At 44.2% G+C, this 26,275-nt stretch overlaps 1 protein-coding gene and 1 long non-coding RNA gene across 10 annotated transcripts in view; one reads left to right on the forward strand and one right to left on the reverse strand.

Moving 5' to 3' along the window:
• Positions 1-578: 578 nt before the first annotated feature.
• Positions 579-26,275, forward strand: part of Myb (MYB proto-oncogene, transcription factor) — a 36,494-nt gene continuing 10,797 nt past the window's right edge. Inside the window, exons 1-15 of one of the 9 annotated variants that reach the window (XM_048425339.3) lie at positions 579-721; positions 4,919-5,036; positions 6,628-6,699; positions 8,289-8,381; positions 8,630-8,850; positions 10,860-11,094; positions 12,162-12,242; positions 12,593-12,697; positions 14,557-14,811; positions 15,657-16,022; positions 17,813-17,949; positions 19,202-19,316; positions 19,407-19,532; positions 20,603-20,713; positions 21,902-22,009. In XM_048425339.3, the coding sequence (XP_048281296.1) occupies positions 699-721; positions 4,919-5,036; positions 6,628-6,699; positions 8,289-8,381; positions 8,630-8,850; positions 10,860-11,094; positions 12,162-12,242; positions 12,593-12,697; positions 14,557-14,811; positions 15,657-16,022; positions 17,813-17,949; positions 19,202-19,316; positions 19,407-19,532; positions 20,603-20,713; positions 21,902-22,009 (2,166 nt within the window). In that variant the 5' untranslated portion in view covers positions 579-698. Of the gene's footprint in view, positions 722-4,447; positions 4,816-4,877; positions 5,037-6,627; positions 6,700-8,288; positions 8,382-8,629; positions 8,851-10,859; positions 11,095-12,161; positions 12,243-12,592; positions 12,698-14,556; positions 14,812-15,656; positions 16,023-17,812; positions 17,950-19,201; positions 19,317-19,406; positions 19,533-20,602; positions 20,714-21,901; positions 22,010-26,275 lie in introns of those variants that run through there. The other 8 variants (XM_048425336.3, XM_048425338.3, XM_048425343.3 and 5 more) reach the window with 8 other exon arrangements.
• On the reverse strand, positions 11,012-15,661 carry LOC146895833 (uncharacterized). Its single transcript, XR_015001730.2, has 2 exons — positions 15,050-15,661; positions 11,012-12,334 (listed from the first exon to the last, which is right to left on the reverse strand). It is a non-coding gene; the product is annotated as an uncharacterized LOC146895833 (long non-coding RNA).

Raw genomic sequence — 26,275 nt, forward strand, 5'->3', positions numbered from 1 at the left:
CCCCTCTTTCCCGGTGGTGGTGGGGGGGTCCAACCCTCAACGCAGAAGTTTCCCCCACCCATCCGGGTGCCAGTGAGTGAAAAAGCGCTGTTGGTTCGGGCTCGGGAGCCCTGGAGCCTGCGGAGTAGAGTGACCGCGTTGCTCGGCTGCCGCAGCCCCAGAAAACCGCATCAGCCGGACAAGGCGTGGGTCGGCGCCACCCGAGCCAACGAGCGGGGTTTGCACAGGAAAAGGCGCCGCGGCGGGCCCAGGTCACCCCTCTCCAGCTCGGGCTCCCCGCCCGCCCGCCGTCCCAGCCTCGCTACGCGCCAGGAGCAGCACCGCGGCGCGAGAGGCGACTGGGAGCGGCGGCCAGGCGGGCTGCAGCTCGGGCGACCGCGGAGGCGGCGGGCAGGGCGCGTGCGCACTGCAGGGGCGCCAGATTTGGCGGGAGGGGGGAGTGTCCAAAGCTCTTTGTTTGATGGCATCTGTTTACAGAGTTACACTTTAATATCAACCTGTTTCCTCCTCCTCCTTCTCCTCCTCCTCCTCCTCCTCCTTGACCTCCTTCTCCTCCCCTTTCTCCTGAGAAACTTCGCCCCGGCTGTGCGGAGCGCCGCTACGCAGCCGGGGAAGGAAGCAGGCAAGGCGGAGGGCAGCGGGAGGCGGCAACCGGTGCGGTCCCCGGGGCTCTTCGCGGAGCCCCGGCCCGCCTCGCCATGGCCCGAAGACCCCGGCACAGGTAACGGGGAGCCTGGGCGGGCGGCCTTGGGCAAGGGCGCGCGGAGATCCAGGCACCTGAGAGCAGGTGGGAATTCCATCCCAGATCGTTTGCTGGGCTGTCAGTCGGTACCTTGGTGGCAGAAGCCACTCTGGAAGTGGATGAATGAACAACTCTGTGAGGAGTGCACCGGTTCAGTGGGAAGCACCTCCAGAGGCTCATTTTTCTCCTCCCGCAAGTTGCATGGGGATAGGTTTCTCTTTCGGGGAGGGAAAAAAAACCCGGCGCGTTTTCAGCCAAGGACAGAACGGTTCCCTAAGACCTGGGGAGCCCACCAGGTGTTTGGCTTGATGCCCCGAGTGTCGGCGAGGGAGTCGCAGCCTAATTGCTGAATGCATTGAGATGTTTTTGCACTTGGATTCGAAGAGCATATGGCAAATATAGAAAAAGGCCGGACTGTTTAGTGGCTGCAGGTAGTTCATTTACATTTCATTCATTCATTATGGAGGCAAGAAAGGTGTCAGCTGACAGGCTGCTGCAAAGATTTTAGGCGGATAAAATGGGTTTGCAGATTGTTTCAAACCCTGTTTTTGAAGATGCGAGTACTTGTTCTGGGAGAGGCTTTTATTTCTACTGCAAGCATTGCACGCGCCCGCGTCGCACATGTCACCGCACTCGTCGGGGTGATGGGTGCAATCTTTTTCCATTTCGGCCCCACGTTTGGGACGAGAGATCAGAAACAGAAGAGAGCGCTCGTCGGAACTGTCAGTTGCTGGTAGTTTGGGTCCTGCCGACCTCGGGATTTCCCGAGGACACACGGGGGCTCCCAGAGAGCTACGGACACGGGGGGGGGGGGGTTGACTCGGTTGGCGGTCATCACTGGGCGCAAAGTGCTGGAGGCCAGCGGCACCCAAGGCAGCTGCAGCGTCCCCGGGGCTACGTCGCCACGGCTCTTCTGACCTGAGAGTGGTCCAGGCGCCCCGTGCACACGTGGACGCAACTGAGGTCGCCACTGCTCCCGGCACTCCGCTCCAGCCGCTGCCTCAGGTATCCCGCCTTTGGCAAGGCCACCGGACGGCCCTAGTGAAGCGCACACACACACACACACACACACACACACACACACACACACACACACACACCTATCCGCCTTTCCACCGGTGGTTTGATTTTTGCTAAACTTAATCTGTTTCTTTGGAACGAACAGGTACTGGCCCTGCAGGGCGCGGGCTCTGGGAAGTTGCAAAGAGCGTGGGCGTGGGGCCCTGCAGCGCACCCTCGGGCTGGGCCAGGCGGGGAGCGGCAAACCTCTGGGCGTCGGAACAAGAGGGGGGTGAATTGGGGAGACCTTGGATCTTGGCTCGCAGTGCCTGGCCTCAGGCCTGCTGCGCCGGTCCAAGTGCCACCCCTTAAGACGTTTTGCCTTTCGCTTTTGGGACCTAAACCGACTGCACTCGGGTCACCTGTAGAAAGCTGAAACTTGACCGGGAGGAGGGAGCTGGGAAAGGGTGTTCGGAGGAGGCGCGGCCCAGGTTCGGAGCCTTAAGGTTTTGTCTGCACGGGGCGTGGCCGCGCAGGTTCCCTGCGGCTCTCAGGTAGCCCGGAATGGGGGGGTGGGGTGGAGAGGAGGGGCGGGAGCCTTGAACTTGGCTCAGGGGGGAAGAGAAACCCGGCTGCGGGCTCAGAGCCGTTTCTTGCAGGGCGAGCGTCAACTCGGCAGGCATTATTAACCAGGTCAGCGAAATGAGTCTGAACCCCTTTTCTAGAATCATGTAGCAGCCACAGACACTTCCTCCCGTTCCCCTCCCTCTTCCCAACCCCCAGCAACTCTTTTTCGTTTCTTTGCACGGTTTGTTTCCTTGATAGAATGTAATATTCATAGTTGTACTCTTGTAACCACACAGGCTCTCGCAGGTGGAGGAGCCGAGAGCATCTAGCCTGAAATCAGCCTTTGAAAGTCCTTTGACTGTTGGGTCTGAGATCTTGTCAGAGCAGATAAAGGAAAAGTTATTTCTGGTCCTTTGTCGAAATTAATCATGCTACTGAGGCGACCAGGTCATTTTAGGGCAAGGAAATCGCATGCAAAGTTCGAAGGCGAGCCCCTTGCCAAGGCTGGACTCGCCCTACTGCCTCTAAAAGCCCTGCAGGAGCTGCTAGAGTCACATGCCACGTTTCACCCCCAAGACTTTGGCTTTGCACATCGATTCAGGGCTTGCTTTGTAAGAGGCACGGAAGACAGTGGAGACATGCGCTCTGGAAAGTACCTTATAAAACGCCCTAATCTATAAGACAAGATTCACGAGAGGGAGAGAGATTTGTCCAAATCAAACAACTAGGTTCAGACAGGACTGGGACTGGTGGAGCTTTGCTTCCAGAATCCCTGGTCCTGAGAGCCCAGTTCTCCCTCACCTGACTCTCGACTGCCCCCTGTGGGCGACTGAGTCTGTTGCTTGTTTTTTAGTTAAAACTTTGAGCATAGAAAAACCCAATTATTTGCTTGGAAAATGTCTCCAGTTCTGAGAGCTGCATCTCCAGATCTCGCCAATCCTAAAAGGCGAATCTAATGAGAGTTAAACATGTGGCTCCACTTGCAGATCCCGTTGGCTTTCTTGGTATCCCTGATGCTTCGCGGAAGGCTGCTTCATTTGGAAGGCTTTCCAAACAGTTCCACAGCAAAAGGGAATTCTCACCCAAAGATGCTGACTTTACAGTTTGGGGCTTATTATTTTCGTTCTTTCGTTTTGGCTCTTTAGCACTGTGTTGTATATGAAGAGGACGTTTTTAATTATTATTGTTCAGAAATTATCTACTGTCTCTTGTTTACTGTAGGAAACAAAGCTGTTCTTGGTTCAAAGGGTTGATACTAAGTGGAAAAAAAATGTTGTATATCAAGAATACAATTTAGTGAGGTTTTTTTTGGTGATGTTATTTTAAGATCACACCCTGCCACGATGCAACCTGAACCATCAACTTGTTGCCCAAAATAATAGTTTTAAATGATATCAAGGGGCTTGGTAGGCACTTCTGCTTAACTGGTAGCGGGGCTGGAACTACGCATGCAGTGAGGTAGTTCGGGAAGACAAAACCTATTATGAATGCTAAGTTTGTTTTTTTAAAAGTAATTTTTATATGATATTGTTTTATATCATTTTATTGGTCTGACTTGATGGGTTTTTTTGGTTTTACAATGGTAAATTTTAATGAAGTTGTTAAGTGTGTCATTTTTCATATCTTCAGTTTTATGGAGAATGATAAGTACAGCTAGACGGCTAATTATTCTGTGTATGATTGATAAGTTTGGAGTTACTTCAGCAGTCATCAGAATCCACAATGTTACTCAACTCAGTAAAAGAAAAGGCTGTTTTGAAAACAGTATTTTTTTTTAACCTGTAGATCTCGTCTGGGGGGAACCCCTTGGTTTTTAATTAGGTGCATTGCAAGATATTTTAGACACCATTCAGTCAGAGACAGAGAAAACAAGAGTAAGTAGGATTCTGACTCGTCAGTACCCTAGTAATGTGCTTAGTTACTCTGGGAACAGTTTTGTAAACACAGCCACGAGTTGGGTCGACCAGACCTTGAGTTTTGAATGATTTGCCATTTATGTTAATCAGAAAACAGACAGATGGCTGTATCCTTTCCCAGGTTTTGAAACCATTCCTGCTTAATTTTTTTTTCTAGTATTATGTGTGGACTTTAAGGGCTGATCACAATTATGCTTTTGAATGTATTCTGTCTTGATTTGTTTTTTAGCTTATTTTAATGGGATACCAGCGCTCTTGGGACATAATTGATTGGTTTGTTGTGTTCAGAAACTATTTAAATGATTTGACATATGCCAAAGAGTTTGAGTATGCACTTGTAGAAAGGACATGGGCTCTTGTTCCTTTTATTGTCCTTAACATTGAGCTTCACGCTCAGGCGTCCATTGGTTGGGCGGCTGCCAGATGTGTAACTTGTCGCTGGTCTAACAGTAACAGCAGGTTCAAACATGCAGAGCCATGGAAAGTGCCAGGGCTTCTGGTGTCTCTGTGGATACCAGCAACAGCAGAACCAGTTTACAAACACTACAGCAACAGAATGCCGACAACAAGCTCATTGCGCAAGGGTGCCAGGTTTTGTCTTTGTGGACTTTGGAAAGCTTTTGTGTGAGTTTCATAATCCAGTAGTCTAGATCCTGTGCTTTCAGCCCATGTCTGTCCCTTCTTATTTCTGCAGCATATACAGCAGTGATGAGGACGATGAAGACATTGAGATGTGTGACCATGACTATGATGGGCTGCTTCCCAAATCTGGAAAGCGTCACTTGGGGAAAACCAGGTGGACCAGGGAAGAGGTAACTCGTCGTTTTAATCAAGAGCCTGTAATGGGTGAAAACCGAAATTATAGCTAAGTTGCATGTGCTTGTGTGAAGACTCTTGGTGGGTTTACCCTGCCATGCCGGACAGAAGGTTCCCCCCACCCTCACCTCTGCCAGTATGTTCCTTCTGCGACCTGTTTCCAGATGGTTTGTTGTTCTTTGAGTGTTCCCAGCTTTCCCCTTTATGATTTGCCTGTTGATTTCTCATTCTGGAGCCTCGCCACTTTGTATGCCTTTTCATTATATATATCTTAACAAATCGTTTGTCCTGTGAAACTCTCACTGGCTGCTCTCTTTAAGGCTGGATGCACCCTCTATGTGCCCATGCCACTGAGTGCCTACTTGACTTCCCTGACATTTCCACGTGTATGTCTTTCCCAACTTGCTGCAAATCTCTTGAGGGTGGGGATTAAAGTGTCTATCTTTATCAAAATCACTTGCTAAAACGTAGGATGGTAACAAATGTTCCCGGGGGGGGGGGGGGGATAATGCATTGCTTTTTTTCTAAACTGAAACAGTCATAAAATTCATCATGCCATAATATATCCATCTAATATTCCTTACATATGATGCTTCACAGACCTGTGTGTGTGAAAGGTTATTCTAAAGACATCCAGTAATGGGAGAAGATATGCCCACTTCTTGCTAGAACAAAACCATTAACGTATGAAGGTTTCTTCTCGACTGAACTCTGGAATTCATTGTGTTCTAAACCTGGGAGCTCCTAAGAGCAGGTGGACAAGACTCCCAGGGGGGCACCTAGGCCATGCGTGTTCCACCTGTCACGGTCAGGCCCTCGGCTGCCCCCTTGGGATATGGAAGTTCTGTTGTTAACCATGGTTTCCCATTCCTGTCTGTCTTGTCATTATGTGTGAATGGCATTTTTGCAGAACCCTATAAAAGCTATGTTTGTAAAGGCACGTGTGACGTAGTAGAGTGGTGGCCAGTGTACAGGCTGATAGAGCAGACTGCCTGAGAACGCTTGGTGTCTTCATTCATAAACTCTGAACATATTGAAACAAAACCTTAGTGACCTTACTGAATTAAATACACCTCTGAATGAAACATGTAAAATATCTTCGGCTTCTGTACGAAAAAGACTGAGCTAGTGGGGAATCATCTCTCCCATAGTCTCATCTCTTGCCCTGGTTGAATGGTAACTAGGTTTAAACACTGGAATTTTCTTTCCCCCATTCAGTAGAAGTGCCTACAGTTACCATCTACTAAACACCAACATATGCCAGGCTTCACTGTTTTGCATAATGGTATTGTGTAATCTCCAGACAACCCTGTTGGTAGGTACTACCATTCCTATTTTATAGATGACAATAGGAATCTGTTTATATAACTATTCAACAGCTGTGTCAAAGTAAAAGCTTTAGTCTGCCTGTAGATGAATCTGTGCTCAAACCAGCGGAGTACATTAATATTGGCTTTATTGAGATGCTTTTGGAAACTATTTTTTTTTCCGGATTGGCTCATGAGGTTGGTTCCTTTGTCCACTATAACTTGAACAGAGATATTCAGTAGACAACTGATATCCTAGGATTGCCTTTAAATGCCTTAGGATGAAAAGTTGAAGAAGCTGGTGGAACAGAACGGAACAGATGACTGGAAAGTGATTGCCAATTATCTGCCGGTAAGTTAGCTCTTGCTTCTTTTTGTGACAGAAAAACCTCCGCTGGTTTTAAAGAAAAATTCTTGGAGAGTTTATTAAGATACTATACATTTGTTTATGTAGATGTAAAGGGGACAGATCCAGCCACAATTTTTATTTCTGAATACACAACACATAATTGAGGTTTCTTAATATACTATCCAGAGATTTTGATTTTTTTTCCCAAAAATTGCTTCTTGTTTTGTTTTAATTTATCCTGATAATGTAAGTTAACATTCTGAAGGGTTGTTACAAGATAGAATTTTAAACTTGATATTTTCTCCAAATTAGTTTCTAAATTCCCCATTTTTTGTCAAAGTCACATTTTTTGGTATATGGATTTAAAATTCTGGAGTGCCTTTGGAATAATACCCTCCCATCTAAATGCTGAGTTGTGAACCTAGGATTCCTTTACAATCCTTTCATCCTTTTAGTTCCTATGTTCTGGCCACAGGGTGGCCGCCCTGCCCTCTCTATTACAATTGCGTCCTACCTTTTCACGCGTCCATCAGTTCAAACGTGATCAGCTGATAGAGCGACCTAAACTGTAGCTATTCCTAATGAGCCCTGTGCTGGCCTAGAGTGTCTGGGCTCCTGGGTTTTTGATCTCCTGCACCACGTAAACAAATAACAATTAAACAAAGCCCCACCAGTGGTGACATAGATTCTCACAAAGTAAATGAACTGTCTTGACCCGACACCCAAAGGCTCTCCTATCTGGTCTCAACTTATGGTTCCACTGTTGTCTCTCCCCCACCACCACCCCCTCTGTTTCCTACTTCCTCCCCACAAGCAGGTTTAGTTGTGTTCATTTCTGCTTTTTCTCCTCTGGGCTTTTCTTCCTTGTGATTTTACCCCCTAGAATGTTTCTCTCTGTCTCTCTGTCTCTCTGTCTCTCTCTCTCTTGCTTTTCCTGTTAAAAGTTCTGAGCATCTTCCAAAGGCCACGTCAGGAGCTCCTGAATGTCTCTGAAGGAAGCAGCATCTCATCTTTAGGGGTCCGTCTCCCCTTAACCCCAACAGCACTTTGCTTGGGTCTCTTCTTGCAGATAAATCAGTTTAAGCCATCTGTGATAATCAATTCTGTGTTTATCGTTTTCTTCTTCTAAGATGGGAAGCTCTTAGAAAGTGAGACCCTTTTATTGTTTTCATTCCTCCTCAACATGGTCCCGAACTAAGCATCTCTCGGTTTGAATGGGAAGCCCTTTAGTTCTTTCAAATGGATTTTCATTGAAACCAGGCAGTATGGGCTCTCTAGCCCATCTTTATCCACGGAGTTACAGACCACAGGCTTGGGTTAAGGTTAAGTTGGCATATGTGTGTGCCATAAGACGTCCCTTTTCTTCATGTGATGCAGCTATTCCCTTCACTAGTCACAGACTCCAATCCTAGATGCAACTTGGATATACTTTTAAGTCTGTAAACAGTGTGGGACAGGTGGGCTCTCTCTATACATGCCTTTCAATGTTTGTGAAAGTTTGCACTCTGTATTGTCCACATATAGTTCATGTTGAATGAAGTCTTTATGGGCTCATCACATTTTATCTTTGCGATGGTGCATGCTTTGTCTAGAACCGGACGGATGTGCAGTGCCAACACCGATGGCAGAAGGTGCTAAACCCCGAACTCATCAAGGGTCCCTGGACCAAGGAGGAAGATCAGAGAGTAAGTTCTGTTTCCAGGAGTTGTGTGAACTTGTAATTAAGATTATTTCTAAAACATGTTTCTCACCCCAAGGAAGCAATTTGTTGTACAAAAAGAAAGTAAAGGGCTCGCTCCCATATATATGTTCAGTGGATGAATGCAGGTTTATTTTTTCTTAAGTTCTCTAAAGATCTTGTAACATTGAAGCTTGATGACACTGACTCATTCTGTAACGTTAAAACACAGATTGCTTTTGTGTTTCTCTGAAGGTGATAGAGCTCGTCCAGAAATACGGCCCGAAACGTTGGTCTGTTATTGCCAAGCACTTAAAAGGGAGGATCGGGAAACAATGTAGGGAGAGGTGGCATAACCACCTGAATCCGGAAGTTAAGAAAACCTCCTGGACAGAAGAGGAAGACAGAATTATTTACCAGGCACACAAGAGACTGGGGAACAGATGGGCAGAAATCGCAAAGCTGCTGCCTGGACGGTAATAATTGATCAATACATTGATCGGGAAGAGCAAGAGGACGGTCATTGGACGTTCTAAATGTGTGAATGTATTGCAGTCTATCAATGAGAAGAATGTTGTTAGATAGACCATCACTGAGTTTTAGAAGTGGAAAAGAGATTTTGGAATTTATTTTGTGGCGCACAGTTATTGTCACCTCAGCAGTGGAATACATAAAAGCCCTTGGGCCAAGCCTTTTCCCCTCAACCTTCGCTTCTTCATTTGCAAAATTACTAATAGTCTATTTCATGAACTAATGTTAGGATCAAGGAAAATGAATGTCAAAGCGTCTTATAAGCTGAAGAACTCTAGCCACCTAGAAGGAAACCAAAGACACATAGATTGGTTTGGTCCCAGCCAGTTGAGTGATTGGCAATCATTTTGGTCATTCCTCTGCTGTAGTAATATCCATTTCTTACACCTCATTCTACCATTTGCATACTCTTTTTTCCAGTGACTAAAAAAGGCTCTGTATGTAGAATTATCATGCCATTTCCAATTTCTAACCAATTCCAGTGTAATGTCTTCTTTTTACTGCACAAGGCAGGAAAAGGGCCCCTTTATGAAAGATAATTGTGAAAGTTCACCTTTGACCCATTTTTCTGTCTGTATTTAAATATTAGGTATATAATTGATTTTATTTATTTTTGAGAAATACTTTTGCTATACATTTTAAAATAAAAGAACATTAAAAATGTTTTTATTCTTGAGCTTCTTAACCCCAAAGTGGAGAAAAGATCGTTTCAGAGATGGCTTATTTAGTATTTCCCAGTGTTGCGCCAAAGCATCTCCTCCCTTGTGGCTTGAGAGCTTCAAGAAGTCATGGATCTGGTCAAAGGAGATCTTTCCTCCCATGTGGCCTCAGGATATGCTGTTGACTTTTCTAAAAACTAAAGGGGCACCTGAACTTCCTCTTTTTAACACTCATTTCCCCACCCCCATGGAAATAGTAAAAGAGAGTCTTTAATGTTTTTTTCTTTCTTTTTTTTTCTTTTTTTTGAGCTGAGAATTTTTTCCTGAGGGTGGAAAGAATTTATAGTAAATGCTTTGTAGTTTGAAACTATACTAGGCAGTCAAGTGTGGTAGGTAGCACTTACTTGTAATCCCAGCAACTCAGAAGGTAGAGGCCCAAAGATCAAGGCCAGCCCAGACTACTACCTTGTCTCAGGAACAACCCTTACCCCTCCCAAAAGACAGAAAAATGTGCTGGGGCTAACAGCTTTCATGTGGGATCCTATTGAGGCTGGTGGAGAATGTCCTTACCACATTATCCAGTCTCTTCTTTGTCTAGTTATAAGAATAATGGGAGGGGCCGGGTGGTGGTGGTGGTGCAGGCCTTTAATCCCAACACTCAGGAGGCAGAGGCAGGCAGATCTCTGTGAGTTCAAGGCCAGCCTGGTTTACAGTGAGTTCCAGGACAGGCTCCAAACCTACACAGAAAACTCCTGTCTTGAAAAACAAACCAAGACCAATGAGAGTGGTTTCCAAAGGTAATAAAGATGTTTTTACTCTAACTTTGTACATAGAGTTATGAGAGGTACAGAGAAGGCACTGAGGCTTTGTCGTTGCTATTCCCAGGCTTGGCTAAGTCCCTGCTGTGGTGTCTTGACCCTGCTAAGGCCACACTATAAGGGTTTATAACCGCTGGGACTTTAAGTTGTATTAAAGTCCAGTAGCACATGAATGGGCAGAACCTAGAGGAGGATTATTATATTGAACATCGCCTTTATAAAGGAGTCAAAATGCTGAAAAGAAAACAGAATTTGCAGAAAACTCAATACATCCCAGATTGCAGTAGGAAGAGAAATCTATGGATTGTCAACTAGGCAGCCGGGAAAAGATCAAGACAATTAAAAAGAGAAAGTAGCGGTTATTGGAACCATAGAGATGATTTTTTTGTTGTTGTTTTTAGAAACAGTTTTCTGTCAATTAACTGCGATCTGAAATAGCATTGTTGTCAAGTTTGTCTGGGGCGCCTTTCCACACAGGACTGACAACGCCATCAAGAACCACTGGAATTCCACCATGCGGCGCAAGGTGGAACAGGAGGGCTACCTGCAGGAGCCTTCGAAAGCCAGCCAGCCCCCGGTGGCCACTGGCTTCCAGAAGAACAATCACCTGATGGGTTTTGCTCAGGCCCCACCTTCGTCTCAACTCTCCCCAACTGGCCAGCCGTCAGTTAACAGCGAATATCCCTACTACCACATCTCCGAGGCACAGAATGTAAGTCCAGTTCATATATATGAATTGCATGAGCCTGGTCTCAGGCGGCCCTCAGCTAGACTCTAGCTGAGGGTACACTTGAGTCTGGCTTCTGTTTCTGGAGACAAGAATGGGAATAGTTTGTCCTCTGCATAGACGTAGTGCTAAATAGAGTCTAAGTTGTCTGATTCTCACTCCCTGCTCCAAGTCTGATTTAAAGTTAGCTTTTGAATGTAAATGTCCTTAAAATGTTGCTAAGTCTTAACACTGGGTGAATGCAGATAGATTTATAGTCCAATATTTTGCTTTGTTCCAAAATGAAAAATTAGAAGGCTAAAGAGGAGACTATCAAGAAATGCTCATCATAGAACCGTCGATAAAATGACAAAACTTGCCCGCTGGGTGGTGGTGGCACACACCTTTAATCCCAAAACTGGGGAGGCAGAGGCTGCAGGATCTCTGTGAGTTCGAGGCCATCCTAGTCTACTGATCTACTGAGTGAGTTTCCAGGACAGCCAGGACTACACAGAGCAGAGAAACCCTGCATCAAAAAAAAAAAAAAAAAGAGGAAAAAGATAAAGCTTACCCAAGAATTATAAAGATGATATGCAAATGTTATGTAAAACATATTCATGAATAGTTTTTACTTGGCTGTATCAGTTTCTTAGATTTGCCTACAGAATTTCCAGAAAGGTCTCTGGTGAATGAATTATCATAAACGCTTCTGTGCTTTTTATTAGAGCTAAACATTACTCTAAGAAAAATATCCCTGGTAACCAACAGCGAATGGTAGCAACATCTTCTGCATGAATCCTTTTCTCCATGGTTCCTTTTTCTGATTAAAGAATGCCTTCTGTTGGGGTAGAAAGACCCTTTGGGCTTCTTTCTCCACGTTTCTTGGACTATTTAGCCACTTTTCAACACCTGGCTAAATTTCAAGTTAGAGAAGTTTTGTTTTGGTTGTTGATCGTTCTGTGAGTTTTACCCGCCAAGTACTTTTCCCCTTTGGTCCCAGAAGGAATGCGTCCGAGCGACGCAGTCCTAAGCCTGAATGACTTAGCCTTCCTTTGTTGTGCTTCTTGGTCTAGGTGTCCAGTCACGTTCCATATCCTGTAGCATTGCATGTAAATATCGTCAATGTCCCTCAACCAGCTGCTGCAGCCATACAGGTGAGATGGGGAGAGGGGCAAACCCATTCGCTGACCAAGGCACCGCTTTTAAAGACACTTTATTTCTGCCACATAAGCACACGTGTTCCAATCTGTAATAGAAAGAAAAGCTAGCAGTTTTGAGGACCTACTTTGGGACAGGCGGTTACCAATGGTGGCTTCTGGAATGGTCTGATGCATCTGTGAGCATGCGCACTGGCCTCTGCTTTCCCTTTGTTGCCTTAAGTCCCAAGTTACTTTGCGCGACCAGTGGTGAACTTCGTGGGGGTTGGTTCCCCGCGGAAGCTCTAGGGGCTGTGTTAGGTGCCCCCCTCAGACCTTGTCTTTACCTGCTTCACTTGTCACTCCAGAGACACTATAACGATGAAGACCCCGAGAAAGAAAAGCGGATAAAGGAATTAGAACTGCTCCTGATGTCAACTGAGAATGAGCTGAAAGGCCAGCAAGCGTTACCAGTAAGAGCATCGCCGTGTGACGGGCAACCTTGTCTCGGCCCTCTTCTCTCTCGGGCTTCTCCCCTCCTAAATATTGCATCAGCCAAGATCTGTGTATCTGTGAGCAATGCTCAAACGCCGGGAATTGCTGCTGGTAAACCTATTAGCGTCAGAATGCCCATTAACTGAATCAGAAGTGGTCTAGCTGTCTGTTTTATAATAGGACCGCAGTCACCACTTGGGAGATCAGCATCCGCTTCCTTCAAAAGGACGGCCATCAATTTTAAAACTAGGAAAACTAGAATGAAACATCTGCATTTTAGCAAAGTTTTATAGACATGTAGTTACCATTTGTTGGAGCCTTTTTCTTTTACTGTTATTTTCTTAGCCTGTGTTTACACATTTTATAATCTCAAATTCAACTTGATGCGTATTTTGTCTATGCATGTCTAAAAAGGAGTACATAAGTCACTTCTTTAAATGTTTGCTGCTAACTTTGGTTTGCATGTATGAAAGCTGTGTGGCCCATTTCTATTAGTAGTGATAGTCCATTTCTGTACACACACACACATGTTCCCATAGGTGTGTACACGTGTGCATGCCGGTGTATGTGCACACATATGTCCAGGCCAGAGGTTGATATCGAATGTCTTCCTTGATAGATCTCTAGATTAAAAGTCTTATTATAATTGTGCCTGTTTGTGCACGCATGCTCACATGCACTTTTGGAGGTAAGAGGACAGCTTTCCAGAATCAATTCTTTCCTTCTACTGTGGGCTCTGGGGATCAAACTCTTTTTTTAATCTGCCTAGTCATCTCGCTGTTCATCCACCTTTATTTTGAGACAGGGTCTCATGAGACCTGGAGCTTGCCCATTTGCCTAGGCTTACTGGCCAAGGAGCTCATGGTTCTGCTTGTCTCTACCCCTCCAGCACTTGGGTTACAGACTCGAACTGCTGTGGATGCTTGGGGATCAAACTCAGGGTCTCACGCTTGCGCGACAAATCACTTTTCAGAATGCGACATCTCCCCAGTACCTCTACCCCTTCCTTTTTCTGTACTGACGATCGAACCTAGGGCCTCACATCAGGGGAAGATAGCACTCTGACCCTGAACTACAACAGCCCTAGCCTTCCCACGGGCTGTTTCTTGATTGGGCAGCAAACTGGAAAAGCAGATTATACTTTGGAACGTATGTAGTTTACCCAAGAAGTGAGTATGTGAGAAGTGGTACCCAGTAAGGATTCTTCAGGTGGAACGTCTTTTTTGTTGTTTTCGTTAAATAATAAAATAGCATGCGCGCGGTAGTTCAACCACTTTTGAACTTTTGTTAACATTTTGCAATTTCTCCCCTTGCGCGGTCACAAGGGAACTTCTGTTAACTTGATCCACTTCCTAACCGCGTACACTCTGCAGCCCCACCTTGCATCAGGGCAACCTGTAGCCTTAAAAAAAAAATAGAAGCAACAGGATATGTGCAGATAAAGGTAGCAGCTCTAACCATAGAGTCCTTAGACTTAGGCTTAGAATGCAAATAGGACCATTGGTCAGTCACAGCAAACACGGGCAGTTTGCAAATTAAACTCAAATGGCTTTCTAAAACACTCTAAGACTTTTGTGTTTTCTAGCAGTCCCAAGGTTTTGCATTTGACTAAAATCATAGCTGGTGAAGCAATCCTGTAGGTATAAATTAGAGAGCTATTGCAAAGCCGTCAAAAAGGAAACATCTTGACAACTGTCTGGCAGACCCGAGTTTGAATGAGGCAACAACTTTTTATCTTGCCCTCAAGAGCGCTTGATGCCTTGTGCAACATCATTGCTAAGTTTCTTCTTCCTTTCTTCTCCCATCCTTATTTCTACACACCCCCTTCCTCCCTCAGACACAGACCCATACTTGCAGCTACCCCGGGTGGCACAGCACCTCCATTGTGGATCAGACCAGACCTCATGGAGACAGTGCACCTGTTTCCTGTTTGGGAGAGCACCGCTCCACTCCTTCCCTGCCTGCAGATCCTGGCTCTCTACCTGAGGAAAGCGCCTCGCCAGCCAGGTGCATGATCGTCCACCAGGGCACCATTCTGGATAATGTTAAGAACCTCTTAGAATTTGCAGAAACACTCCAATTTATAGATTCTGTAAGTAGAAGTGCCAAGGCACGTCGTTTCTGGAAGAGGAATTGAGTACTGATAACGAATCATTGCCATTTTCTATAGCAGATATGTTTGGGCCTACACCCTTGCAAAGCGAAAGGACTTCAGGTCTGGCGAGTCCATTTCTCTCAGCGGTCTGATTTCATGTGCTACCCACACCAAGGATGACTTTCCATAGCTTGCCTTCCGCATGGGAATTTCCTTAAAAAATAATTTGACTTACCAAGAAGGGCTCAGGATAAGAACTGCGTCTGAGCTGTTTTAAAACATAATTTCTTGTATTTTGCTTACTTCTTGTGATACTCTAGAAATTTTTCCTTGCTGTTTTCGTTTTTTTTTCCCTTTGTTTTGTTTTTGTTTTGACAGCATATTTGGGCTTAAATTTCCTTGGAGCATAAAGACAAACTTTCAGTTTAAGGGCGGGACATAGCTTTCTCTCCAGAATACTGAATATTGATTAGCAACTTCATTGGTTCACTGAAATAAACCATCTTCAGTGAAACAAATTTAAGTTCAGCAAACTCTCATTTTCTTTTCTTGGTCTCCTGGTTGGTTAGAAAGCAGCCAGTACCATAATGTGTTGTCTAGAAAGGTTTTCCACTTGCTTTAAATGCACGCAAAAGAGAGTGCCTGAGCTCCCCACAGTAGATGGACCAGGCTACCCATGGACGCCTGTGACCCCTGAGCTAGAAGTCCAGCAGACAGACCCAGGGTTTTCTTGCCAGCAGCATTCCTCGCTCGCTTGCTCGGTGCTGTGTTTCGGGTGATGGTGGCACTGGCCACACGCACACACCTTGTCTCAAAGCTCTGTGCCTCCCACATTGTTTCAGGACTCTGCATGGTGTGATCTCAGCAGTTTTGCATTCTCTGAAGAAGAAGCAGCTTTTTCACGTAGCCAGCAGCACACAGGCAGAGCCTTCCAGCTTCAGCACAGAGAGGGCCATGGGACTAGACCTGCTGGAGAGCCTGGCCTGAGGGCGAACAGCCCAGTGCTGAGCCGGGAGGCTTCCCCTGGCCCAGCCAAAGCCTTACCTCCTGCGAGGCACAGCATGGTTCCACTGGTCATCCTTCGAAAAAAGCGGGGCCAGGCCAGCCCCTTAGCCGCGGGAGACTCTAGCTCCTTCCTATTTGCTGACCTCAGCAGCTCAACTCCCCAGCGGTCCCCTGTCAGAGGCTTGCTCTTCTCTCCCTCGCAGGTAGACCACAATTTCTGCACAGCTGTTACTAATTTTCAGCAGACACCTGAGCCTTAATAATTAGAGACTAATCTCCTGGACAAAATGACTAATGACCGCTGTCCTGGCCGATTTAACTCTGTCTCGGATCTAGCTGGGGTGGTTGCAGATGGCCTCCAGAGCGTGGGCTGGCGGCAGGCTGGCCGATGGCTTTGTCGCCGCTGTGCTCTCTCTCTCTCTCTTACTCCTGGTGGTTTGGAAGACAGATAGCTGCATGAGATGCGCTTTCATTTCCTTCTCCGCCGGAACCGAGCATTTCCGTGCCCTCCTCTTCCCCCATGTCATCCTCCCTCTCCAAATTCTAACATGGTTTCTGCCTCTTTGCTCGTTTATTACTAAGTGATTTACTCACCCCTGGGGAGGAGGGAACCAAATTATGGTTACATAACATTTGGATTACAGCTAGAGAACGGAATCATTAGAACCTGTCTGTAAGTGGAAGTGTTGAGGGAGACAACGACAAACAGATGCTTATGCAAAAATAATTTAACGTTTTCAGCATCGGCTCTTTTCAAATTTGCCAGGGCATTTTTACCGGGGTACTGTTTGCCAAGACATATTCTTATTTTCATATAGTGCCCTTAAGGCATGAGCATTAGAATGCTTCGCGGAGCCTTGTGTTCCCACATTATAATTAAGAGACAGTCTGTGTCTTTAAAACATTTTCCCCCAGTTATATCTGTTGAAGGTTTTGCATTTCGTTTTATTTTACTTCATTTTATTTTCATGTGCTTCTGCGACTCGAACCCGGGAACTCTTGCATGCTAGCGAAGTGCTCTACCACTGAGCAACACATGCTCCTAACCGTGATTTAAAAAGAACTTTAAGGGTAGACCAACGTTCTTCCCATCCCCCGAAATATAGATTTAGGTGGTTTTTTTTTTTCCCTTCCCTTCCTATTTTCCTAAACTGTGCTCTGTGAAATTAGTTCTGAAAGACCTAAAATATCTCGGGGGGGGGGGGCGGTTGAGGGGAAGATCTAGATAGATAGAGAAGTTTGGAACACTGACTCAGGGTTTTAGAAGACTTCTTTACTAGGGTACCCCTCAGACTTTGTTTTTGTTTGGATGTTTTTATTTTTTTAGTTTTTCAAATTGCATACAGAGTCTTTCAGGCTGCCCTGGCTTGCCTTACACTCCTGGGCCCAAGAAACCTTCCTGCCTCTGAATAACTGTGATTACAGGAAGCGGCCACTGTGCCTGGCTGCCCTGTGAGTTTTAAGTGTGCTGGTGTGTAGCGGGTCTTCCCAGGAGTTAAAATCCCTTACGTTTCCCAAACCTATTTTGCTTTGGGAACATTAGGATTCCGAGAGAGATAGCTTCTTACTCAGTGATTTTTCCACATAATGCAAACCTTACATAGTATTACTCTAAGTTACTAGATCATTGAATCGAGAAAACCAAATATGAAAGAGAAGTAAGATAATAATTTTTTTAAGGTTAATCCAGGGCATGCCCCGTTCACTTTCATGCAAGTGTCACTTATGGAGAAGATTTGCCTTTGAATTTTGCAAGGCTTTAACTTTGACCCTAGATTTTGTTTCTTATAAATAACATGCCAAGTTTTGATCCTCAGTGGAAGGAAATCAATATCCCCATCAACACTGCCTGGTTGCTAGCGTTGTCAGTATTTGGGCTCGTGAGTCCCTGGAGTATCCTTGCTTACTATCTGGGTCTGCCTTCAAATTGGGATGAGCACAGATTCATTATTTAATCTAAGCTAGTTTTTTCTCTCTTTTCTTCCATATTTAGTTCTTGAACACTTCCAGCAACCATGAAAACTCAGGCTTAGATGTGCCTACTTTAACCTCTACCCCTCTCAGCGGTCACAAGCTGACAACACCATGTCATAGAGACCAGACTGTGAAAACCCAGAAGGAAAATTCCGTGTAAGTCCTTGATTCAGTAAGAAAATGTTTATATTTATTTTAATGAAGACACAGTCCCAGAAGTTGACCCTCTTGTATATAAGTAATTCGTTCACTGTATGTATCCTGTACACTCCCACAATGAATATATCCTGAGCATGTTACGACTAACCAGGGTAGGACAAAGGAAACAAATTGCTTTTTCTAGTGCAGTCTAAGCACACACAACGGTATTTTTCATACACTTCTCGCAGCCAATTTTTCTCCCCATTATTTTTTGATGTTCTTTAAAAAAAGATTAAAGCATTCAGAATAGAATTGAGAATGGTTCATAGTTTATATTTTTTTAATTTTACTTTTTCTTTTTTATAAGATATATGCATTAGGATCTCTTTAGATACTCACAGGAAAGAATGGATGGATGGATGGATGGATGGATTTATGTGTGTGTGTATATATGTGTGTATGTGTATTTCAAAGCCCAGGGTGATTAAGTAATTGAGAAGAAATAAATTCTTTGAAAGAAATGCATTCTTATTACTTCCAAGTAAAAGCAAAGTGTTAGACATTTGCATGTTTTCTAGTTTTGGCCCACTTGAGGGAGTAGAGAAGACTGATTTGTGATACCAGATATCGCCAGCACTTTCAGTCCAGGGCCATTACCTGTGTCGTCGGGACCATTCTCAAAAGATGGGAACTGGTTTAGAGCTCTTAGTCTTAGGACAAAGCATTTTGAAATATTTGTAGATCTGCAGTATAACAATACTGATCCCACTACCCCTTAATCTGCAGTATAACAATACCGATCCGCTACCCCTTAATCTGCAGTATAACAATACCGATCCACTACCCCTTAATCTGCAGTATAACAATACCGATTCGCTACCCCTTAATCTGCAGTATAACAATACCGATCCGCTACCCCTTAATCTGCAGTATAACAATACCGATCCACTACCCCTTAATCTGCAGTATAACAATACCGATCCACTACCCCTTAATCTGCAGTATAACAATACCGATCCGCTACCCCTTAATCTGCAGTATAACAATACCGATCCGCTACCCCTTAATCTGCAGTATAACAATACCGATCCACTACCCCTTAATCTGCAGTATAACAATACCGATCCGCTACCCCTTAATCTGCAGTATAACAATACCGATCCCCTATCTCTTAATGGCTATAACTAAAAGCTGTGATTAGGCATTGAGGGGGGATGTAAGCAATGTGTGTCTTTTTCATTGAGCTTTTGATGGTTCTCTTTTTTAGCTTTAGAACTCCAGCTATCAAAAGGTCAATCCTTGAAAGCTCTCCGAGAACCCCCACACCATTCAAACATGCGCTTGCCGCTCAAGAAATTAAATACGGTCCCCTGAAGATGCTAGTAAGTTCGAGAAAGGTCCTTAGGTTTAGCGTGCTTACGCGTGTAGACATTAAGTGTCCTCTGATCCAGAAATGTCCACTCTTCCCTTAGCCTCAGACACCCTCTCACTTAGTGGAAGACCTACAGGATGTGATCAAGCAGGAATCCGATGAATCTGGAATTGTTGCTGAGTTCCAAGAGAATGGACCCCCACTACTGAAGAAAATCAAACAGGAGGTGAGCCACCCTAGTTCCTCTGCACTCTGAACTGCATGGCATCCGTGCTAGGTGGCAGTGACCCTTTCCTCACAAGACTGTCATGCAAAAACAGTTGAAAGGCACTGGTGTACTGTGAACTCCCATCGTCCATCTGAAAATTCAACTTCTTTAGACAGAAAAAGTGCTAGAGAGGAATAAAGGGAGGAAGGGGCCAGTAGGTTTATACTCCACTTTCAGAAATTACTGATATAGTGGTAATGAGGTCACCGATCCAAATCATGGCCAAATTAATTAAAACAAGATTTTTTTTATTCATGCAGATGGACTGACCCTCTCTATCATAGGGCTCAAGAAGTCAACATTGAACATGGGGAAAATAAGGGTTTTTATAGCTCGGGGGTAGGGGTTACAGGAGCAGAACATAAAACGTAACATTAAGCATAAGCATGACACGTTGGTTATAACAACCTCCTGAAACCAAGACATATTTGCAAGGTGACGGTCATAACAACTTTTGAAACAAAGGCATGGTTGTTGTTTCCTGAAACAGACAATACAGAACCGTTTGTACTTAAGGTCATAGGTGGGGCATAGCCCAGTCCTTGAGAAACAGAGATTTAATCATAACAGGAATGAACCTAGTCTATCTTTACTGTAAGACAGCTTTCAGGCCTAAGAGGGAGGCAAGACTGGTTTATCAGTAAGGGAGATGGATAGGTAGCCGAATAGACAGGCAGGCAGGCAGGCAGACAGGCAGGCAGAGACACAGACTGACAGATAGACAGACAGGAGATAAATGACAGATTTGTACCTGTCGTCTTAAGTACCAAGAAATAGTTTAGTCTAAGACAGAATGATCATGGCTAGAGAATATAGATTCAAGAATAAGAGTTTATAAGCCCAACAGAATGAAATTTTAACCATCAAAAATTAAAGTGTTAGATTATTGGGAAGAGCCATTTCCAACAGGTTGAATCCGCCTTTCAGGCTAGACTGTGTGTTCCAAAGACTGAGTAGAAATTTACACCTGACAGCAAATGTTTCCTGGAAGTCTCTTCCGTAACAAAGCACTTCCTGTTTGCTCTTAGGTGGAGTCACCCACGGATAAAGCAGGAAATTTCTTCTGCTCAAACCACTGGGAAGGGAACAGTCTGAGTGCCCAGCTGTTCGCTCAGGCGTCTCCCGTGGCAGATGCCCCAGTGAGTATCATGTGGGCTCTTCTGTGACTGTGTGTCTCATGGACTCCCGTGGGTGGTGTGGGGGAACCACAGTGCCTTTGGCTCTCACTCTTTAGTGTCCTTGGGTTTCTAAGTATTCACACCCACACGATTCCTTTGCAATTGCTTTGTCTTCTAAATGTCGTATTTCCTTCCAGTTAAGCATTCTGTTGTTTGGTTCCGTGCTACCTGGACAGTCATGGTGTGCAGCAAATGCTTGGAATTCTAGGTTCTACCCTAGGGGTTCTTCTATAGCCACAGGAGAATGGTCCCTTAGCAGATGCTCACCTGCTTTAATTAAAATGGCACAGTGTTTGCATATAGCCCATGTTCTATGTACTTTAAATAGCCAAGTCCTATTAACTTTAAGTCGCTTTTGGATTAGCTCCTATCTCACATGGTATGTAAATGCACTTTTCTGTGTGAGTGTTTTGGTTGGTGAACCCAAGCACGCAAAACAGAAGCTCTATCACCTTACTCTGGTTGTTAGTACATTCTAACCGTTAATCTGTGGATAGTGTCTCCGACATCTTAGGGACAAGCAAAGCCAGTGAAAATTGTTCATAGTGTGTACTAACTGCTAAGTACAAATTCAAAGGCTTTAGGTGAATTCATTCTCGCAGTCCTCAAAATGATGTTGATGACATTTTCACTTTCATTATACCAACTGTGCCACTGGGTAACTTAATGATTTAGTGGCTCAGTATTAGAAACTTAGCTGGGTGGTGCTGCCTTAGAGCTAGGAAGGTGTTTTTGCCAATGCCACACTTGGACCACGTACAGCGCTGCTCTTGATTTGTAGTTCTCAAATACTTCTGTGCCAATAGGGAGCATAAAGGGCTCTCGTGAGTACGTCTCTTGTTTTTAGAAGCATGGATTAATAAACTCATCGAGTAGATAGATTTTTTTGTGTACAATGCTATATGTCTAGAATTAGGTGGGACCCTGCAGCATTCTTATTGTTTTGGTGATGTTCCCAACAATGGGTTGGGAAGCGAGTATAGAGTCGGCTCCTTTGGGCTCAGAGAGGAAGGAATTTCCGGCAGACACTTGCATGTCTTCATGCTAATGCGTGCCATCTCATAGTAAGCTACTCTCTAGAGTTGGGTTTATGTTCCTTTTTGTATTATCCCACCTCATTTAAATTTCAAATGATTCCTTTCCCTTTAGAATATTCTTACCAGCTCTGTTTTAATGACACCAGTGTCTGAAGACGAAGACAATGTTCTCAGAGCATTTACAGCACCTAAAAACAGGCCCTTGGTGGGTCCCTTGCAGGTAATGACTCTTCTAGCATTTGGTGTCTTAAAATTCACTAACCGCAAATCTGTTACCTTACATTGTTTTTAGTGTTTTAGATATAAAGGAATGCTGCTTTAAAGCAACTTCGTAGTGTCTAGAACTCACCCTGTGGTGTTTTTGTTACTACTCATGTGAGATACTGGAAATTCTTGTAAAATCAGGGCCCCCAGCATGATGAAGTGAAAACGTGTTTTTTTTTAGACTGTAACTGAGACTAAAATCATGTGTTACCCTACAATGTGCTAGTATCTCCTTCTGCTTTTAAACACTCTTAAAAATATGTATCTATAGGGTTTTTTGGTTTCAGAATTTTATTATGTATGCTTGCCCTACCAACTAGCAATCAAGAGCCGAGAGACTAGATTTCTAATGAAATGTGAAATTAGTTAGAAAATAATTACAATGCGTTTGACTAGGAGAACAAAAAGGCAGCCATCAGTGCTACACAGATCATCTGTGATGTCCATCTGCCATCAACTTTTCATATCAAAAGAGATTTCCCTGGTAACTCTCAAGTAGGTGTGTATTGATGAAATACAACAAATTCCAAATTAATCCTGAGCCAAGTGTAAATAAGAATGCAAATTTGTTCCCTCAAATTATTTAAAGCAGCTCCCAACGTTAAATAGCCTAGCACCCAGCCAGCTGCAGCCCCCCTTCACTGCCCCACCCCCGTTGTTACTCAGAGGGAAATTCTACCTGATAACCTGGTTAGAAGTAAAAAGTCTTGTGTGATGCTTTAGCAATGTAAAAGGAGGGTAGACTTTGAGAGCTGACCTCTGTTTATAGGACCTTTCCACCACTGGGTTAAGCCTGTTTTCTCCAAGTTGTGGAAATCTTTTCTCCACCCCTCTGTAGAGCCCTGACTGTCCTGAAACTCACTCTGTAGGCCAGGCTGACCTTGAACTCACAGAGTTCGGCCTGCCTATGCCTCCCTAGTACTGGGATCAAAGGTACGCGCCACCACCACCCAGCTAAGTTGAGAGAATGTTAAAACCTGTTTTCAAGTATTTGTGATAGTTGCTATCATCTAAATATATTTTTTATTATTTCTTTGGAGGATTTTATGCATTATATCTGGATCATAGGCATCTGCAACTCTTTCCCTTAACTCCTCTGAGATCTACTCCCACCGCCCTACTTCCCAAATTCTCGTCTTCGTTGTTGTTGTTGTTTTATTCGATAACCTATTGACTCTAATTTGGTCTATCGATAATACTTCTGGGTGTGTGGAGCCATGCACTGAAGCATGGCCAAACTGCCAGGTGTCTTGTGCTCTTAATGAAACTGACTCTCCCTTCCTAAGAAGCCATCAACTGCCCATGACTCACAGTTAAGGGTGAGGGCTCACGCGCCCCTTCCCACTGCATCCTAGCCTGTTGACTGGCATGTGCAGTCAGCTGCAGCTGATGTGGGTTCGTGGGTGCCATGTTTCTGTCGTGCCCAGAAGACACTATTTTGCTTGAGGTTTCCCTAGTCTCTGTCTCATTCCTGCCCCCCTCTGTGATGGTTCCTAAGTTTAGAGAGAGTTGTGACATAGATATTTGTGGCTGAGCACGTCTCAGGCACTTATTTTTTCTATCCAATAACTTACTGACTCCAGTTTAACCATTTAGGAGTTTCTGTTAGCCACCATCCAAGACACAAAGAAACTTCTTTGATGAGGACTGGGGGCTTCACTAATATACTGGTAGAGGGATACAAATTTAGAGTTTAATAATGTGTTCATTTATCAAAATAATCGTAGATTTAAATACCTGTAAACTCCCCAACCATGGGTTCTTGAACAAATCTTTAGTACCCAGTATATTCTTACTCCTATGAAGCAGGCCTTACATTTAGTAAGAAAACAGTTGGTTACCCCCTATACATCTGTGCCACTGTGGCCACCATGGGTGTATCTTGTTATGTGGGTCATTACTGCATTTCACAGTGTAAAACTGAGTAACAGTGATGCTAACTCTCTGCCCCCTCACAGTCCTCATAGCATTGTTCAGTCCTGTGAAAATTAACCAGTATGGAGGAAGCTTCCTGGTTAGTAATGACCCAGAAAGACAAACATCGCATGTAGATTTTATTGTTGGATCTTTTTATTTGTGTGTTTAATTTGGATTGCCTGTATAATCTAGGTTCATTGGTGTGGATGAAGAAGAAAGATCTTAAGGCGGGGGGAACAGTAAAACAAAGGTGATATGAAGGGGAAAATAGGGATAATGGGGGGAGGTTTAAGTGGAGAGAGGGATGGAAGGATGGAATAGAAGGTGTAGTTAAGAGAAAGATAACCAAGACTAAGGATGTTTGAAAAAGCCATATAGAATCCTAGCTATATAATGATTTTATCTATATAATTTAAGTTACCCTACAAAAAGGATTATGCTCATTTCAGAAGCATAGGTTGCTAAATAAAACATCCAGTGCTAATTGGGGGATAACTCCCCTCTAGATGCTGATCAGAGGTGCTGTGGCAACCTCAAAACAATACAAGCTATTGTCGTTGGGCTCGGTTGACATTTAGACTCTACTTCTGAAGACACTGCACGCTTTGGTCACAAGACACTGAGAAATCAAGGTGGTCCTTGTTATCACATTTTGGGTAATATAGACAACCAAATGAGTTATGGGTACAGTCATTCATTAATTCAGTTGGATCACTTTCCTCTTGCTTTCCTCAGATACTAACTGCTTTGATGAAAGATGGGTGTGGGCAAGAGTATGGGAGAAGGAAGGCCAATACTTATGCAAAGTCAGTTCTTGGGGCAGTCATGCTTGAGTTGGCTCTATGTAGTGCAAACTCAGAACACCACAAAGGTATGGGAGGTAAAAACACACTTCATCCAGGCCTGGTGGGACACAGAAAAGGGACTAAAAGGGTGTCAGGGCAAGGGGCAGCCATTTTATCGAGAGAGCTGATCACTGGTGTAGAGGGAAACCCTTGCTTTGTTCCTTAGCCCTTAGTTCCCAAAGCATTGGATTTGACTAATGCTGTTCATACTTTAAGCTGCGTTAAGTTTCATGCACATTTTATAACCTAGTCCCAAGATTCAGCCGATGTTTACTGAAGCTATAAAAAGTGTAGCCTGGCGTGAAGTTGCATGGCTTTTATCTGAGCATTTTGGAAGCAGAGGCAGGCAGATCTTTGAGTTTGAGGTCAGCCTGATCTACATAGAGTTCCATACCAGCAGAGATGCACAGTGAGAACATGTCCAAAAAAAGAAAAAGAAAGAAAAGAAAAGAGGAAACACTTTGAACTTCACAGCAAATGTGTGAGTATGTTTAGTGGCTGCAATTATTTCATATATTGAAAACTCATGATTATGCTCCTAAAATTAAATCCTATTGGTTTTTGGCTTAATCAAACAGTGGTTAAGCCAAACTCTTCAGAGCTGAACATGGATAGATATAAAACTTAATAAAAAATAAGTTGTCTAAAGTGTCAGTCTGACCTTTCCGTGTTGTTTGAGGCAGGGTCTCTTTACCACTGTGTAAGTCAGGCTATCTGGCCCATGAGCTTTAGGCGGGGGGATCCACCAGTCTCCAGCCTAGGGTCTCCACATGGCGATTACATGGGTTCTGGGCATCCAAACTCAAGTTACCAGGCTTCTGCAGCAAGTATTTTTACCCACTAAGCTCTCCAGTTCCTACTGCAGCATTATTAATGCTATTAACATTTTAAAAGCCAGTATGGGACTTTGTCAACAGGGGCATCTAGTCTCTAAGACTATAGATGTACACATGTGATTTCTAAAATGTTTCAGACTTTCATGATGAAGATTGACGAGTACATAAAAGGATTCTGAATATTTAAACACATCCCTCATGTTCTTATTTTCTCAACCCAGCAACATTTAAACAATGTTATTCCTTACCTATGAGCCTGTGTTTTTCTCTTCCCCTTACCCGCACCCCCAACACGTGGTGCCTGAATCGTGGCTGATCTGAAATATTACACTATGTTTTTATATACCTATCATAAACTCTCATGAATAAATTAGGCAGTGAGAGTAACTACAACCAACAATGAGATATAGCAAGTATAATGATATACTGTAATACATGTTATTTTAATCCCATGAATGCTTATTTCTGGATACTCTAATGCTTTCTGACCACCGTTGACCCACCCCCACCCCAACTAATAACAGAAACTAAAAAAAACAAACACCCAGAAAACAAAACTGAGGGTAGGGCATAAGTTGATCCGCTGTTATCTCATACAACGGTGATTTTGTTTATTTAAACATA

This window comes from Myodes glareolus, chromosome 1, assembly GCF_982192425.1.
Source record: "Myodes glareolus chromosome 1, mMyoGla1.1, whole genome shotgun sequence".
In the NCBI taxonomy this organism is placed as follows: Eukaryota; Metazoa; Chordata; class Mammalia; order Rodentia; family Cricetidae; genus Myodes; species Myodes glareolus.